Source organism: Pinus tabuliformis, chromosome 2_2, assembly GCF_031772625.1.
Source record: "Pinus tabuliformis cultivar Carrire ecotype Pingquan chromosome 2_2, CPIR1, whole genome shotgun sequence".
NCBI classification, from domain to species: Eukaryota; Viridiplantae; Streptophyta; class Pinopsida; order Pinales; family Pinaceae; genus Pinus; species Pinus tabuliformis.
Window position 1 is genome coordinate 1,029,117,641 of NC_142300.1, and position 15,160 is coordinate 1,029,132,800.

Consider the following 15,160-nt stretch of genomic DNA (forward strand, 5'->3'; position numbering starts at 1 on the left):
CATTTCCATATTGAAGCTTGAAAAATGTCGATGGAAATATCAAGAACAAAATATTATGCCAAATATAGTTATATGTTAGGATGTACACACATATATATTCATTATGGTTTCCATAATCATAGTCCAATGATTGACTGACATAATACCGCTTATCTCATGCATGTTTCAATGATAATCTTCCTCTCGTAATACCAACAACACATCCTGGCTACAATTTTATCGCATGTTGGCTTGTTGTCGAATATTATCCTTTGTGTTATGAACATCATAGCATTCCTCTTTCTTGTCTTGAATGATATTAAAATCAATCCAGCTATCTCCCATGATTACTATGTCTTTTTAATTCTCAACATTCTTTAATATACTGCATGATTGATGAATCTAACCAATCACAGTGTCAATGGAGGAAAATGGGTCATGTAAATAGTATATGTCTTTTCTCATAAGGAAAATCTTTTTCGAAAGAAACATCACAAGAAGAAGAATTCCTAGCCTCAAATGTTAAATCAATGTGTTATCGAGATACACTTATTCTTAGTTAATTGATTGGGCTTCGAAGTAGCTGGATCATAAATACTCAGAATCGAATAGGTGGTGAATTGTCAATCGTAAATTACAGAAGCCACCAATGGGAGAATTTAGGACTTCGGGAAAATGATTGCATTAAATTCGAAATGCCCAAATGGATGGCCAACGTGTCAAGCAATGTAATAGACATATCGATACGTCAATATGCTAAAGGAACACACATTCCAAGCATAGAGACATTTCGAAAAGGAGAGGAGAAGCCTAAAGAAAATGAAAATTGGTAAACTTTTCATATTGTCCATTAGATCTTGTATTAGGCGAAGAATATTTACTTGGCTTGCAATCTGAACCATTCATTTTGTTGAAAATATAAATTCCTCAAGGCCAATTCCAATATATATCATGCTTAACTATTTTATATAACTCAAGAAAGTATGTTTCTTTTATATAAATGCATATTGAGAGATATATTGGAATTTAATATGAAGAAAAGTTAATGTACCTCCTGAGCCTACCCTAAGAATTAGCTACCAAGCTCCCTATTCTGGAAAATTTTCTTCAACTATATTTAAGATTTGGCCCCTATTGAGAGTATATTTAGTCTGTCATTATATAATATTTATTATTCATGTAAGATAACCCATAGTATTATCCATTTAACAACAACAAAGGTCGATCCATGATGTGGACTCTCAAGTCCATCTATACGACTTGTATGAGAGTCATTCTTTTTTCATACTTCACAATTGGGAGAGAGAATTTAATTATAGCATGTAGTCAGAAACACTCTTTGACAACCTCACTCAAGCGTTTGAAACCCCAGATAAGCATTAACAAAAAAATTCTTCGAGCTTAAGGTAACAGCATGGCAGCATGGCTAGGAATCATGATCATAATCCTACATGCATAGTTAAAATGTTTAGTGATATAACATTTATGAAACATGCAAAAGAAGTTAGAGTAGCCTCATATGATACAATTCTTTTGACATGCATGGTTTAGAAAATATTGAATCATTGATTATATCATTTAGGAGAATTATCCCCTAACTTGTTTGCATGAATCAACATCTCATGCCATTAGTTATCTCACACATTAATCCATATATGACCATCTCATAAAGTTAATTTCATAGAAACATTAATGAAATCATTAACATTAGTTATCTCACACATTAATCTATATATGAGCATCTCATAAAGTTAATTCCATAGAAGCATTAATGAAATCATTAACATAAACATCCTATAATTATCTTTCTCCAAATCAAATGGATGTTGCAATATATATTATGCACAAAAAGCTTTAGTAGATACAACAATGTAAACTTTGAAACGGGAACTATAAACTCAAAATGGGAACTCTGGCCAAAAAACCCCCAAAAAACATCAAAAACAGTGCTAAAAACGAAAAGTGTGTATACTGGAACGATGTTTTTTTTTTAGGTGTCAATTTTGAACGTGTTTTAAAAATTGCAGTGACTACGAAATTTACTATGAAATTTTCGTGCAAAATATAGCTTCAAAACGAAAGTGATGATACTGGAATAATGATTTTTTTTTTTAGGGTCAATTTTCAAACTTTTTAAAAAATGCTAATAAAACCAATTTTTTATGTCTCAAACAAAGTTAATTTTTAAGGAAAAAACACATTAATGTTTTTGGTAGAATATCATTTTTCTTTCCTGAGTATAAATTTAACATGTTTTCAACCACAACATGCTAGATAGAAAAGAAATTGAAATTTTTTCAACTATAAAATTAAAAAACCATGACATTATGAACAAATTATATCACTGAATGAATTCAAAAGTCTTTATTTGTATACTGAATAAAACATACATTATATCTCTAATTTGATATTGCATTGTAGATATTTAAACAATAAAATTTATCATACTTAAGACATAATCCAACAACATAAAAATGCTTCATAACTTCTCATTTAACAACATATGGAAAACATTAATTTTATTTGAAGATACAATGCATACATCAGTTATATAATCTGTCTTAAACAATTATTCAAAATCACTCATATTTTCTTTCACACCATCACAATTCACATCTTCAGATGAGTGACTAGATGCTGACAAAGATGTTCCATATTCTTCTCTTTCATCAACTAGTGCCCCATCTGAGTCCACATGCATGCCCAACATTCCAGGTTTCAAAATTCTTCTAGATCTACGACTGGTTTCAGCAGACTCCCATGTCAACACTGTTCCTTCTGGTAACAACCTTTTCAGAATCATTGTCGTCTTGAAGCGAAGAGTTCCTCTCTGTGTTAAATTGAAGTCATAAACAAGTATGTCAACATCCTCCAATTGTAATATGTCTGTGTGGCGGCGATTTATATTTGTACCCTTTCTTTTTCTTTTCCACCATTTTTTTTGTCAACTACCATCTCTGGCTTATACACACCATTGAATGGGTGTGTATTTGTGGCATACCAATGTACTTCAACACCTGTAACATCCTTATTTTCTGTAAAGACCTTTATAACTTTAGCAACCCAAAATGGATAGCCTTTGGGATCTCCATCTGCTAACACTGCAATCATGCAACCCTACTTAATATCATCTACTGAACCCCTATAAAGGTCTTCCATGGCTTAACGTTGTGCACGAGATCTTCTGGAACCAATATACATCTCTCTTTCCATTGCCTGTGAGGAATTAATAATAGCTTGAGTTTGTTGCTGTTCAACAATGTTTACTTCCTCTTGTTCATTCGACACATTTTGTGGCCAAATAAATGGATTTTTCAAAGGTATATCTTCATTGGTTGTTGTTGAAATGATATCACTTTGATTATTGAAAAATGACTCCCACCAAACTGAATCAGCAATGTCAAAGTACTCATATGTATATCTAATACATTTTTTAATTTCTTCTAGGCAATCAGAATAATTTGTATGTCTATTCTGTCTGCGTGCATTCTGAACTTCACCAACTGATTGTAATAACAATATTTTTGATGAAAATGTTGGATGATCTGGAATGAACTTCAAAAATTGCAAACCTGATGACGGTGCCCATTTTGTAGTAGTTGAAAACTTCTTGCCCCATATTAGTGTTTTCCCATCAAATTTTTTTATACGAAATTGATGTTGGAAGCTAATATCATTAAGTTGTTCAATGCATTTCCCCTCACCATATGATCCTAGAATAAACCTTCGCATGTCAACAGTTTCTTCCAACACTTCAAAAGCAGGCTCTGGCATGTATGTTTTCTTAATACATTCAATTAGTGATGGCAAGCTCCCAACTTCCTTCCACCTCAATGTGACTGAAAAATGACTGAACATCTGATCAATATGGTCATGAGTGTGCCCAACAAGAAGGAAACCAACATTTACCTTTTGAAAAATTCTCAATTCAACAAGCATGTTCAGATACCCAAAAACAACCCGAATTTTGCTTTCACGGCAAGTGTTGTCCAATTGTAGATACAAAACTTCAGGAAGATTACCAGACCAATGAGAAATCACATCATGAATTATGGTTATGGTCAGATTTGCATCATTATGAATATTTGGAGCTGTGAAGTACACCCTTGGCAACATTTTCCCATTGAAGACCATACAATCGACCAAGTGAAACTGAATAAAATTTTCCTCTTGTAGATTTTTGGGTGTGCGAACAAAATGTGGTAAAATTGTTTTCTTCTGGTCCATACCATCATTTATCAAACCCAAATATTTATTTGGATTATCATAAAACTTCTTTCGATGCTTGTACAACTTCTTCCTTTCATTTGTTTATTGTTCGCGATGCTCCTGAAGTTCTTTGACAATTAAATCTACACAACATAAATAAAATTCATTAAGAAATATGTTTTCATAGTTGATGACTATACAATTTTAAAAGTAAAAGTTATGAACACTTACCTCTTTCTGAGCCTTCACATTTGTCCCTTTTTTATTTAAGAGAAGCACATGTACTGCAAATCCCCATCCTTGTCTTCTTAGGAATACGAACATTATTGAATTCTTTCTTCCATATCTTCACAAAATATTGATATGTAATAAATTGGCCCTGTCCCTCAGCACTTTCGGCATATTTTTTGTATAAGTTGTAGATTTCTCGTCTTGAAAAATTATCTGGAATATGTATTGTCTCTCTATTTGGCATACACTCTCCATGCTTTGAAAAGAAATCTTTCATCCATGACATTGCAATATTTGATAATGGCCCAAACTGTCTTTTATAATGTACTTCTGAATAAAATGTGGGATCCTTTTCCAAATTTTCTTGAATTCTCGAGAGACAAAAATTCCCAATTGAATGAAACATTTTGAAAGCTTTTCTACACAATAATAAATTCCTAAGATGATAATCCTAACATGACAATGTACATTGCATGCAGCCAACTAAATATGAGTTTTGCATGCTTTTATTCATTGACAAATATCTCTTCCTGCTTTCTAATGCAAATGTGAAATCCATACGTTTCAAGCAATTTTTTTGGCAACATTCACTTCAAATGAGAGCGCTGATAGAACTTCTTCTCGTCAGATATTCTGCTCTACCCCTTGTATAACTAGAATAGTTTGCATTGATACGAAAAGGTCTGCTCCTACTCCTCGATACAATATTTCTTGGCAACATCTCCATCATTGGATCATCATTTTTATAACGATTTTCATCATCATTAAGAGGAATGTTACCCACACTATGATCAGCTCTGATTTTCAAATTTTGACTGAGAGGATACCCTTCATCTTCCCCTTCTTCAGTGCTACTGTCATAGTCCTTAGAATTCAGACTAAATGGAAAATCTGACTCGATGTTTAATGGATATTCTTCCTCATGTACATTGTCAGTGCTACTCTCATAGTCCATAGAATTAGGACTACGTTGAAAATGTGGTTGTTTACTTATTGAAGATGCTACATCCTATCCTTTGTCACTACTACCTTTATACTGATTAGAATTAGGACTAACTGCATCATCCTGTTCTTCATCACTGTTGCTCTCATAGTCCTTAGAATCAGGACTAAGAGGACATTGTGATACTCCAATCTTTTGAAAATCATCATCCCGCACTTCATCACTGCTGCTCTCATAGTCCTTAGAATCAGGACTAAGAGGACATTGTGATACTCCAATCTTTTGAAAATCATCATCCCGCGCTTCATCACCGCTGCTCTCATAGTCCTTAGAATTAGGACTAACTGGACACTGTGACACTCCATACTTTTGAAATTCATCATCATGCCCTTTATCATTGCTGCTCTCATAGTCCTTAGAATTAGGACTAAGTGAACACTTTGACACTCCATTCTTTTGAAATTCATTATCAAACTCATCATCACTGTTGCTCTCATAGTCCTTAGAATTAGGACTAAGTGGACACTTTGACACTCCATTTTTTTGAAACTCATTATCACACTTTTCATCACTACTTCTCTCATAGTCCTTAGAATTATGACTAATTGGACACCGTGACACTCCATTATTTTGAAATTCGCCATCATGCACGTCAAAACTGCTGCTCTCATAGTCTTCAGAATTAGGACTAAGTGGACACCGTGACCCTCCATTCTTTTGAACTTCACCATCACACTCTTCAAAACTGCTACTCTCATAGTCCTCAGAATTAGGACTAAGTGGACATCGTGACACTCCATTCTTTTGAACTTCATCATCATGCTCTTCATCACCGCTGCTTTCATAGTCCTTAGAATTTGGACTAAGTGGAATCTATGACTCTTTATTAATTTGAAATTCTCCATCCCCTCTTTCATCAGTGCTGCTCTCGTAGTCTTTAGAATCGAGACTAAGTGGAAGAATTGACTTTCTATTCATAGTGGAATAATTCCCGCTATATTCATCAATATGAATAGAGTTGTTACGCGATGAAGATGTTGATGGTGTATAAAGCGAAACTTCACCATCAGAACAATCCATCCCTTTCAAATAGAGGATGTTGAATGATACAAATGGAGTCTCCTAAGAATATTATATAGCTTAAAGAATGAAATATTCCCTCCAAAATTATTCCCTTCAAAAAATTTCGCGAAAATATTTCCCTACAAAAATTTTCACGAAAATATTTCCCTCCAAAAGTTTGTTAGATTTATTTACCTTTATTATTTTATTCTACAATTGATTGAAAAACGTAAACTAATTTTTTTTATGAAATCAATCACTGAAATTCAAATTGTAAACTACAACTTCTATATTAATTATTCTGATAGTTAAAGTATATAATATTTACTAAACAACTAATTTTTATTTTTTTTTTAATTTTTATAATATATTCTAAAACAAATTAATCCCACATTCATTCCATTGTAAAATAACTCTACAATATTCGCTCTATAATAATTTAAAACAAATTATCCCACATTAATCGTACAGAAAAACATCTTCGTAATTTCACTTATATATTAAATTTCGTTATCACTATTACTTACCTCACATCCAGGTTTTCTGAAGTTCTTTGAAAGACTTGTGAATTTGTGGAGCAGCTATATTTCTATCAACAACATATTCAACGAAGAATTATCGCAATTGAAAGGTAAGTTCATTTTTTTTTCAAAATTTTCATATTAAATTAATTTAATGAAGAAGATTTTTTTTTTTAAATTAATAATTTTTCCAAGCCAAAATAACAATTATGTCAATAGTGAGCATGGTGGGCCCAATCAAACTCAATCACCCAATAACCGTGGGTAGGCCGTCGTCGTACCCCCTTCCCCCAACCCATTACCAATCTTTGCCATTCACCCATGCCCTCTTCCCCCTTCTACCCTACCCATGCGCCAGCCCTTGCCACCCCCAACTCACCCACCCATGCACCCTTTCCCCAACTCTTCCTTCCCTACCCCACAACTCTCCTCCCCATAAGCCCACCCCCTAACTCCCATTCCCCTACAATCTCAACTCATCCCCGCCTTCCTTAACGCCAGCCCCCTAACTCCTTCCCCCTCTGTTTCCTTCCCCGTGCCCCCTCTCCCTCCACCCCCTTCCCTCGCCACCCGCACCCTCACACCCTAACACTGACGCCCCTGGCCGCCACACCCCACACTATCCCCCATCCACCCCTTTCCGGCTGCCCCCTATACCCCCTCTCGCTCCCCGCACCCCATCCCCCATACACCCAACCCCACCCCCCCTTCCCCCCACGCCCCATCCTCCCTACCCGCGTCCGCCCCCAACGCCCCCCCCCCTTCTGCCCCTGCCCCTACCCCCCCCGCCCCCCCAATCCCCCTACCCACCCCCTTCTGCCCCTACCTCTACCCCCCCCCATCCCCCCCCCCTACACCCTAACCGCGCCCTACCCCGCTACCCTTACCGCCCCCCCCACCCCCTACCCTTACCCATCCCCACCCTTACATCCTACCCGTGCCCTACCCCCGCCTACCCTTACCCCCCCCCATCCCCTACCCTTACCCATCCCCACCCCTACACCCTACCCCCGCCCTAACCCCCTACCCCCCCACCCTTACCCATCCACCCCCCTACCCCCTACCCGCGCCCTACCCTTACCACCCCCCCCCACCCGACATCCCCCCTACCCCCTACACCTACCCTCCCATTCCCTCCCGCCCCCTCCCGACCCCGCCCACCCCTCCCCCTACCCAGCCCCCTCCACGGCCCCTCCGCCCACCCCGCCCACCCCTCCACCTCCCCCGCCCCCTCCCCGGCCCCTCCGCCCACCCCGCCCCCTTCCCGCCCACCCCTCCCCCTCTGCCCACCCCGCCTTCCCCCCGGCCCCCTTCGCCCACCCCGCCCCCTCCCCGGGCCCGTCCACCCACCCTGCCCTCCCCCAGGCCCCCTCCACCCGCACCGGGCAACCCCCGGGCCACCCCGCCCCGCCCTACCAGCGGCGGGTCGAATCCGGGAATCGACCCGCTGCCGGTCGGGCGGGGCGGGGCGCTGTCGCGTGCAACGCCACCCCGGGCCGCCCCGCCCCGCCGCCGGTAGGGCGGGGTGGGGCGGCCCGGTGCGGGCGGAGGGGGCCGGGGGGAGGGTGGGGTGGGCGGAGTGGGCCGGGGAGGGGGCGGGGTGGGCGGGGAGGGGGAGGGGTGGGCGGTGAGGGGGCGGGGTGGGCGGAGGGGCCGGGGAGGGGGCGGGGGAGGGGGAGGGGTGGGCGGGGTGTGGGGAGGGGGAGGGGTGGGCGGGGTGGGCAGAGGGGCCGGGGAGGGGGAGGGGTGGGCCAGGGAGGGGTAGGGGGCGAAGGAGGGGGCGGAGGGTGTGCGGGGTGGGGAGGGGGCGGGGGTGGGGGGGGGGGGAATGGGGGGGGGTAGGGGTAGGGGGGGGAATGGGGGGGGTAGGGTTAGGGGGTAGAGGGGATGGGGGGGTAGGGGGCGGGTAGGGGGGGTAGGGGGATGCGGGGGGGTAATGTTAGGGGGTGGTGGGGGGGGGTAGTGGGGGGGGGTGGTAAGGGTGGGGGGTGGGGGTAGGGTATAGGGGTGTGGATGGGTAAGGGTAGGGGATGGGGGGGGGGGGGGGTAAGGGTAGGGGGTAGGGCACGGGTATGGTGTAGGGGGTGGGTGGCGGGGGTGTAAGGGGTAGGGTGCGGGTAGGGTGTAGGGGGGGGGGGGGGATGGGGGGGTTAAGGGTGGGGGGGGTAGGGTGCGGGTAGGGTGTAAGGCGGGGGGGGGGGGGGGGGGATGGGGGGGGTAAGGGTAGGGTGGGGGTAGGGTGTAAGGCGGGGGTGGGGGATGGGGTGGGTAAGGGTGGTGGGGGGTAAGGGGGTAGGGCGCGGGTAGGGTGTAGGGGGGGGGGGGGGGGGGGGGGATGGGGGGGGGTAAGGGTTGGGGGGGGTAAGGGCGTGGGTAGGGTGTAGGGCGGGGGGGGGGATGAGGGGGGTAGGGCGCGAGTAGGGTGTAAGGCGGGGGTGGGGGGATGGGGTGGGTAAGTGTAGGGGGGGGTAGGGGGTTAGGGCACGGGTAGGGTAGGGGGATTGGGGGGGGGTGGGGTAGGGGTAGGGGCAGAAGGGGGGGGGGGGTTGGGGGGCGGTAGGGGAAGGGGTAGGGGGCGGGGATGGGGGGGGGTGGGGGGGATGGGGTAGGGCACGGGGGTAAGGGTGGGTGGGGGGTGGGAAAGGGTAGGGGTGGGCGAGGGGGGGGCATGCGGTGTGGGGAGCAGTGGGCGCAGTGGGGAGGGGCGGCCGCGTGGAGGGGTTAGGGGGTTTGGGGGGATGGGGGGGGCGGGGGTTAGGGGGGGGGGTAGGGCACGGGTAGGGTAGGGGGATTGTGGGGGTGGGGGTAGGGTAGGGGCAGAAGGGGGGGGGGGGGTAGGGGAAGGGGTAGGGCGCGGGGATGGGTGGGGGATGGGGTAGGGCATGGGGGTAGGGGTGGGTGGACGGTGGGGAAGGGTAGGGGTGGACGGGGGGTGGGGGGCGGGGGAGGAGCGAGGTGGCGCAGTGGGGAGGGGCGACCGCGGGGAGGGGTTGGGGGGTGTAGGGGGTTTGGGGGGATGGGGGGGGCAGGGGTTGGGGGGGTGGGGGGTTAGGGCACGGGAGACGAGGGGGTTTTGGTGGCGGGGGGCGAGGGGGCGAGGGGGGATGGGGCACGGGAGTGTGTGGGGACGGTAGGGGGTAGGGTGAGGGAAGGGGAGGGGGGGCCGGGGAGGGGGGGAAGCTTAGGGGGTTGTGGGGGGCGCGTGGGTAGGGGCTCGCCCATACTTGCCTAAATGTCCACTTAGCCTCATTATCCCTCACCTGACCTCCCGCTCGCCCATCGACCCACCTACCCGTTAGAGGTGGCTGCGCAATTCTGATTATACAAATAAAAAAATTATGGTATATTTTTGTTATTAATTTAAGTTAATATGTTTTTTTAATTACTAATTTATGTGTTTTTTTTTAGGAAAATGGCATCAAGGAAAATTTCTGTGAATCTTTCTGGACCAAAGAGTCTTAAAGGTGTATCTTCAAAAAACATTGGTGAACGAACTCCACCTGAGCTCATGCCTACAAATATTTCAAGTTCTTTAAGTGATAAGAAGCTAATCTCAGATTGGAAAAGTTCAAAAGAGGTGAAATTTCCATCAAGAGTCTGGTATGTGAAAGAAAGAGAGAGCACAACTGTGAATATATATCTATACATTGATATACCCCATAATAATGAAAATTTGGAGGTGATGGGAAGAGTCATAGATATGTGTTTGGTACCAAACACTGAAGTTGTTTACGTACTTACAAATGCTCCCAAGTCACATGAAAGGATTAAATACCGACTATCATATTCATTATATGACACGAGAGAGGTATCTACAAAGTTGTGTAAACAAATCGTAAATGAGATGACACAAAACATCGTAAGTATTGTTATTTGTATTTTTATTTTGCGTTTTGAAAGTGTCTCGCTATATTTTTTTAACTTTGTTTATATTAACATATGATATTTTGTTTGGCAAAATTTTGTTGAAAGTTGTTCAATTAGGTTGGGAGGCATTCATTTCATAGAGCATGATATCATGAAAGTTGTCAGCCATTTTTACTCAGTGTTAGAAGAAGATATGGAAAACATGGAAAATTTAGTAATTGATGATGCTAAAAAACTACATCCAAAGAATCAGAAAAAAAGGCCTCTGGTGGATAAATCTAGCAAGGGTAAACAAGTTACTTTTGAGGACGATGAAGTTGAAATTGACAATGAAGCATATGTTTCCATTACTGAAGATGACATTGGAACTGAGGAAGGTCGTAAAAGACCAAAAGTAACAATGCCCAAGAATAGATCTCTTGAGAATGTTATGACGAAAAAAAGTAGAGTTGATGATCTTGAAGTAGTCATTACCAGCAGTCAAGAACCTAGTGAAACTTCAAAAGAAAGCAGAGAAATCATTACACCAGGAGATGATTTAGATGATGGCATTATCAAAACAAAACAAAATGCCATTCGACAGAATTTGACAAAGAGAAACTTAATTGATGGTGGTCGTACATTTCAGTTAAATGTCATAGAATCCTATAAGGCAAGTGAAGGATAATGCCAATATCAAGTCAGAAAGCCACATCATCTGCATGTTCACAACTTGAAGACATTGATGAGGTACAATCCATATGCTCATGTGGTTAGCTATGTGCTTCTTGTTGATCCACTTCAAGTTCCCAACAAAGAAGCATTTGATAAGTCAAAATGTTTTGAATACAATTATTATGTGCTTGGGGGGAACCATTCTGTTGAAGCTCAAAGACAATTGATGGAGGAATATCCTAATAACCCAGGTTTTGAAACAATGAAATGTATCATTTATACTGGTTTAAATGAAACATAAGCAAAGTTAGTGGCATGGGATCATAATTAAGATAATGAATATAGGATGTCTATGAATTTGATCCAAAAGGTTAGATTTATTCATAGTGAATTCCTAGAAAAATGTGGTGGGGATAAGATGAATATTACTGCAGATTTCCAAAAAGAATGTTGTATGGAAATAGGCTATCAAATTGAAGAGAAAACCAATTCAAAAGGTGGAAAAGACAACAAATATATCGATTTATTCAGAGGTGTTGATAACATTTTCCAATTGGCATTTAGAACTGGAGATATTTGGAATTTGATTGATGACATTTTTAGCATGTGGGAAGACATTGGCATTAAAAACCAGAGGGTCAAAAAGTCTAAGCCATTGATATGTAGCAACAATAAATCAGCTCCTGAACTGAAGCAACTTCCAGACGATATGACCATCACGCCTTGGAGGGCGATGCAAGGAGTGAAAGATGAAAAAATTGTCAAAACAATATTATCTCGTGTGAGGTTAGGGGAATTATCATTGGAAGAAATGTCTGAAGAATTTCAAAAGTAAGTTTGCTGAATTATTTTTACTTATTTCCAGGATTATAGTTATCTTTTAAATAAAACATGTTGTTATTGGTAGTATTTGTTATACATATCACTATATTAACTTTTTCTTACTTTATCTATGCAGTCACAAAGTTTACATGAAAATTCAGGAACAAATGGTTAAATTGTTGAATGAAGATAGTTGGGATGATGTTGTACGCAACTATCCATATTCAAGTTCTACATCAACATTAAAAGCTTTTTATCTTGCATTTAAAAAGGTAACTTGATTTATACATTCAGTTTTAATCATCTCTGTACTATTTTTAATTTAAAACTTACACATACATTTGTTTGTTTGGTAAAAGATGAGGAAAGAAGATAATGGAGCACCAGACAGTTTCAAGACTTTTATTGAAAAAATAAAGATTGAAAGACAGAGAAAGAAACGTATTAAGAATGTTGAACTTGATCCAACTCTTAATCATTTCATTTGGAATGGGCTAGACACTATTCAATATCAAGTAGTATAAGGTGACTGTGAAGACATTGCTAAACTCGTACCAAAAAGGGATTATGCCCTGGTTATTGTAGATATTCCCCATGGTTTCAATATTCCAAACATTTACTATGATAGTGACCCTTATACTTATCAAGCTTTTAATAAAGTGGTGGCAGGATTTATGGAAGTGACGTCATCACCATTATGGAGATTTGTGACATTTCATTCAGACACACAATTGGCAATGGTATTGTCAAGCTTCAAGGGGAAAACAAATTCAAGGATGCAGCTTACATGGTAAGATGTTTAAAGGTATATTTGATTAATGTTGAAAAATTCATTTATGTACAAGTTAATTGAACTTTTACTATTTTATGTTACAGGCAAAAGTCAAATCTTCTTAACAATGAAGATCAACAATTTATAAATCACTGTGAGTTCATTCATATTGATAGTTGGGCAAAAGATGATAGCCATATGTCTATGATTTTTAATCAGGTGGACAGAAAGAGTCATAGCCAAATACTGACTTATGATGCTGTTGTGAGAAAACTAACATATGAAGACAAAGAAACGAAATGAGAGATAGTTAACATTTATCAGAAACCACAATTATTGATTAACTATCTTATAGACATATGTTCAAATGAAGGAGATTGGGTTCTGGATTTATTTTCTGGCTCAGGTAGGTTTTGCCACATGGAATTGAATTTCAATATGTTCTTTTTTTTAATTAATATATCATTGTACTAATTTACTTCATTATTTTTGCGCTTGATAATTAGGTACAACACTAGCATGCTGCCTTCAAAAAGGAATAAATTGCATTGCAATTGAGAAAGATCCATTACAATGCAATTTCATTCAGCAAAGAATTAATGCTCTTCAATTTCTTCCAGATGCAATGCAAGAAATTGGATTGAAGAAAGGGGACTTTAGTGAATCACGTGTGGCAAAAAAGGCAAAGGAACCCCAACCACCATTACATGGAATGTTTGGAAAGACATATATTGGGAGAGGAAATTGCGCAAAAGGAAGCAGAAAATATTGTGGAAGATGACAATGATAAAACTCTAGAGGATGAAGAGTTTGGATTACGTGACATTTTTGATTAAATTTAAGTTATACCTGGAAATCAAGCTTTGCAATGTTTTGACTCTGACATTTCATGAAAAGAATAATCAATGAATTAAAGTTGTTATGTGTTCAATATTTGTAATTTGTGATTTTCGCATTGATTTTTAAGTTAATTATTATTTTTTGAAAAAAAAGTTGTTATTATTATTTTTTTGACATGAAATTCATAAAAAAAACTATTATTTGACCATTTTTAGTTAATATTTTTGTATAAAAATTGTGATTTTGACATGTTAATTCTAGCAAAAAATTATCAAAACGTTTAGTTTTTTTGTTATATTTATGTTAAAAATGGTTATTTTTATGTCCATTGTTAAAAAATGTTGTTTTTTAGAAACAATTATTTCATGTGGATTGAAAAATTAATTAAGGATGTATAAATATGTAGATTATCTAAAATTCAAACTATCGACTTTCTAATTTAAAAAAGCAAAACAATAAAAACCCCACTAAAAAAAAAAATTAAGATAGAGAACAAGAAAATATGAATAAAATGACCACTTCAAAAACTATCAAATTTAGAAAATAATTTTTTACATTTTACACACTAGAAAATTTAAAATCAAAAAATAGGTCTTTTAAAAAAAGGGTGCGATGTAGAATACTCACTTTTTAAAATCAGCATGAAAATCACTACCACTCTAAAACTTAATGCACATGAAAAAAATTAAAGTTCCAAAAATCATGTTCTAAGAAAAACATGTGTATTCTGCATCACCACTTTTGAAAATTGGGTCATTTTTTTGCTATCTCTACGAAACGGGTAACAGTATCAGTTCTTGTTTCAAAGTTTACATTGTTATAACCTCATTGCAATTGCATAGCCTAGATAATTTGCACCTTAGTTTATACCGTCGAGCCTTAACTACTGTTAACCATTTTACATAGAAGTTCACGCATGACTATGTACCTTAACAAGGGATTGGATATACCAATACTACATAAGATCTACACATTGATCCGTTAATAACCTGAATTATAATTTCATTGCTATGCCAAAATTGTCACATGCATCCATATAACATTATCTCATAAATGCCATGAACACAAAGAAATCTACTCATGTATAATAGTCACATGTAATTCCTTCAATCATTCTCATAGCTAGAAAAATCATGCAATTTCTTTCATAAGCTAAATGAATTTGAAACAAAGAGGGAAGAAAACATTATACAAAACATTTTACACAAATGAATCCCACTAAAACATCACTTGGAGAGCGAAGCACCACCACCCAACCAT

General features: G+C 40.3%; 1 protein-coding gene across 1 annotated transcript in view; it reads left to right on the forward strand.

Moving 5' to 3' along the window:
- Positions 1-674: 674 nt before the first annotated feature.
- The window catches only part of LOC149196854 (uncharacterized), an 87,814-nt gene continuing 73,328 nt past the window's right edge, over positions 675-15,160 (forward strand). The window contains exon 1 of the mRNA XM_089408461.1: positions 675-808. Within this exon, the coding sequence (XP_089264587.1) occupies positions 675-808 (134 nt within the window). The remainder of the gene's footprint in view (positions 809-15,160) is intronic.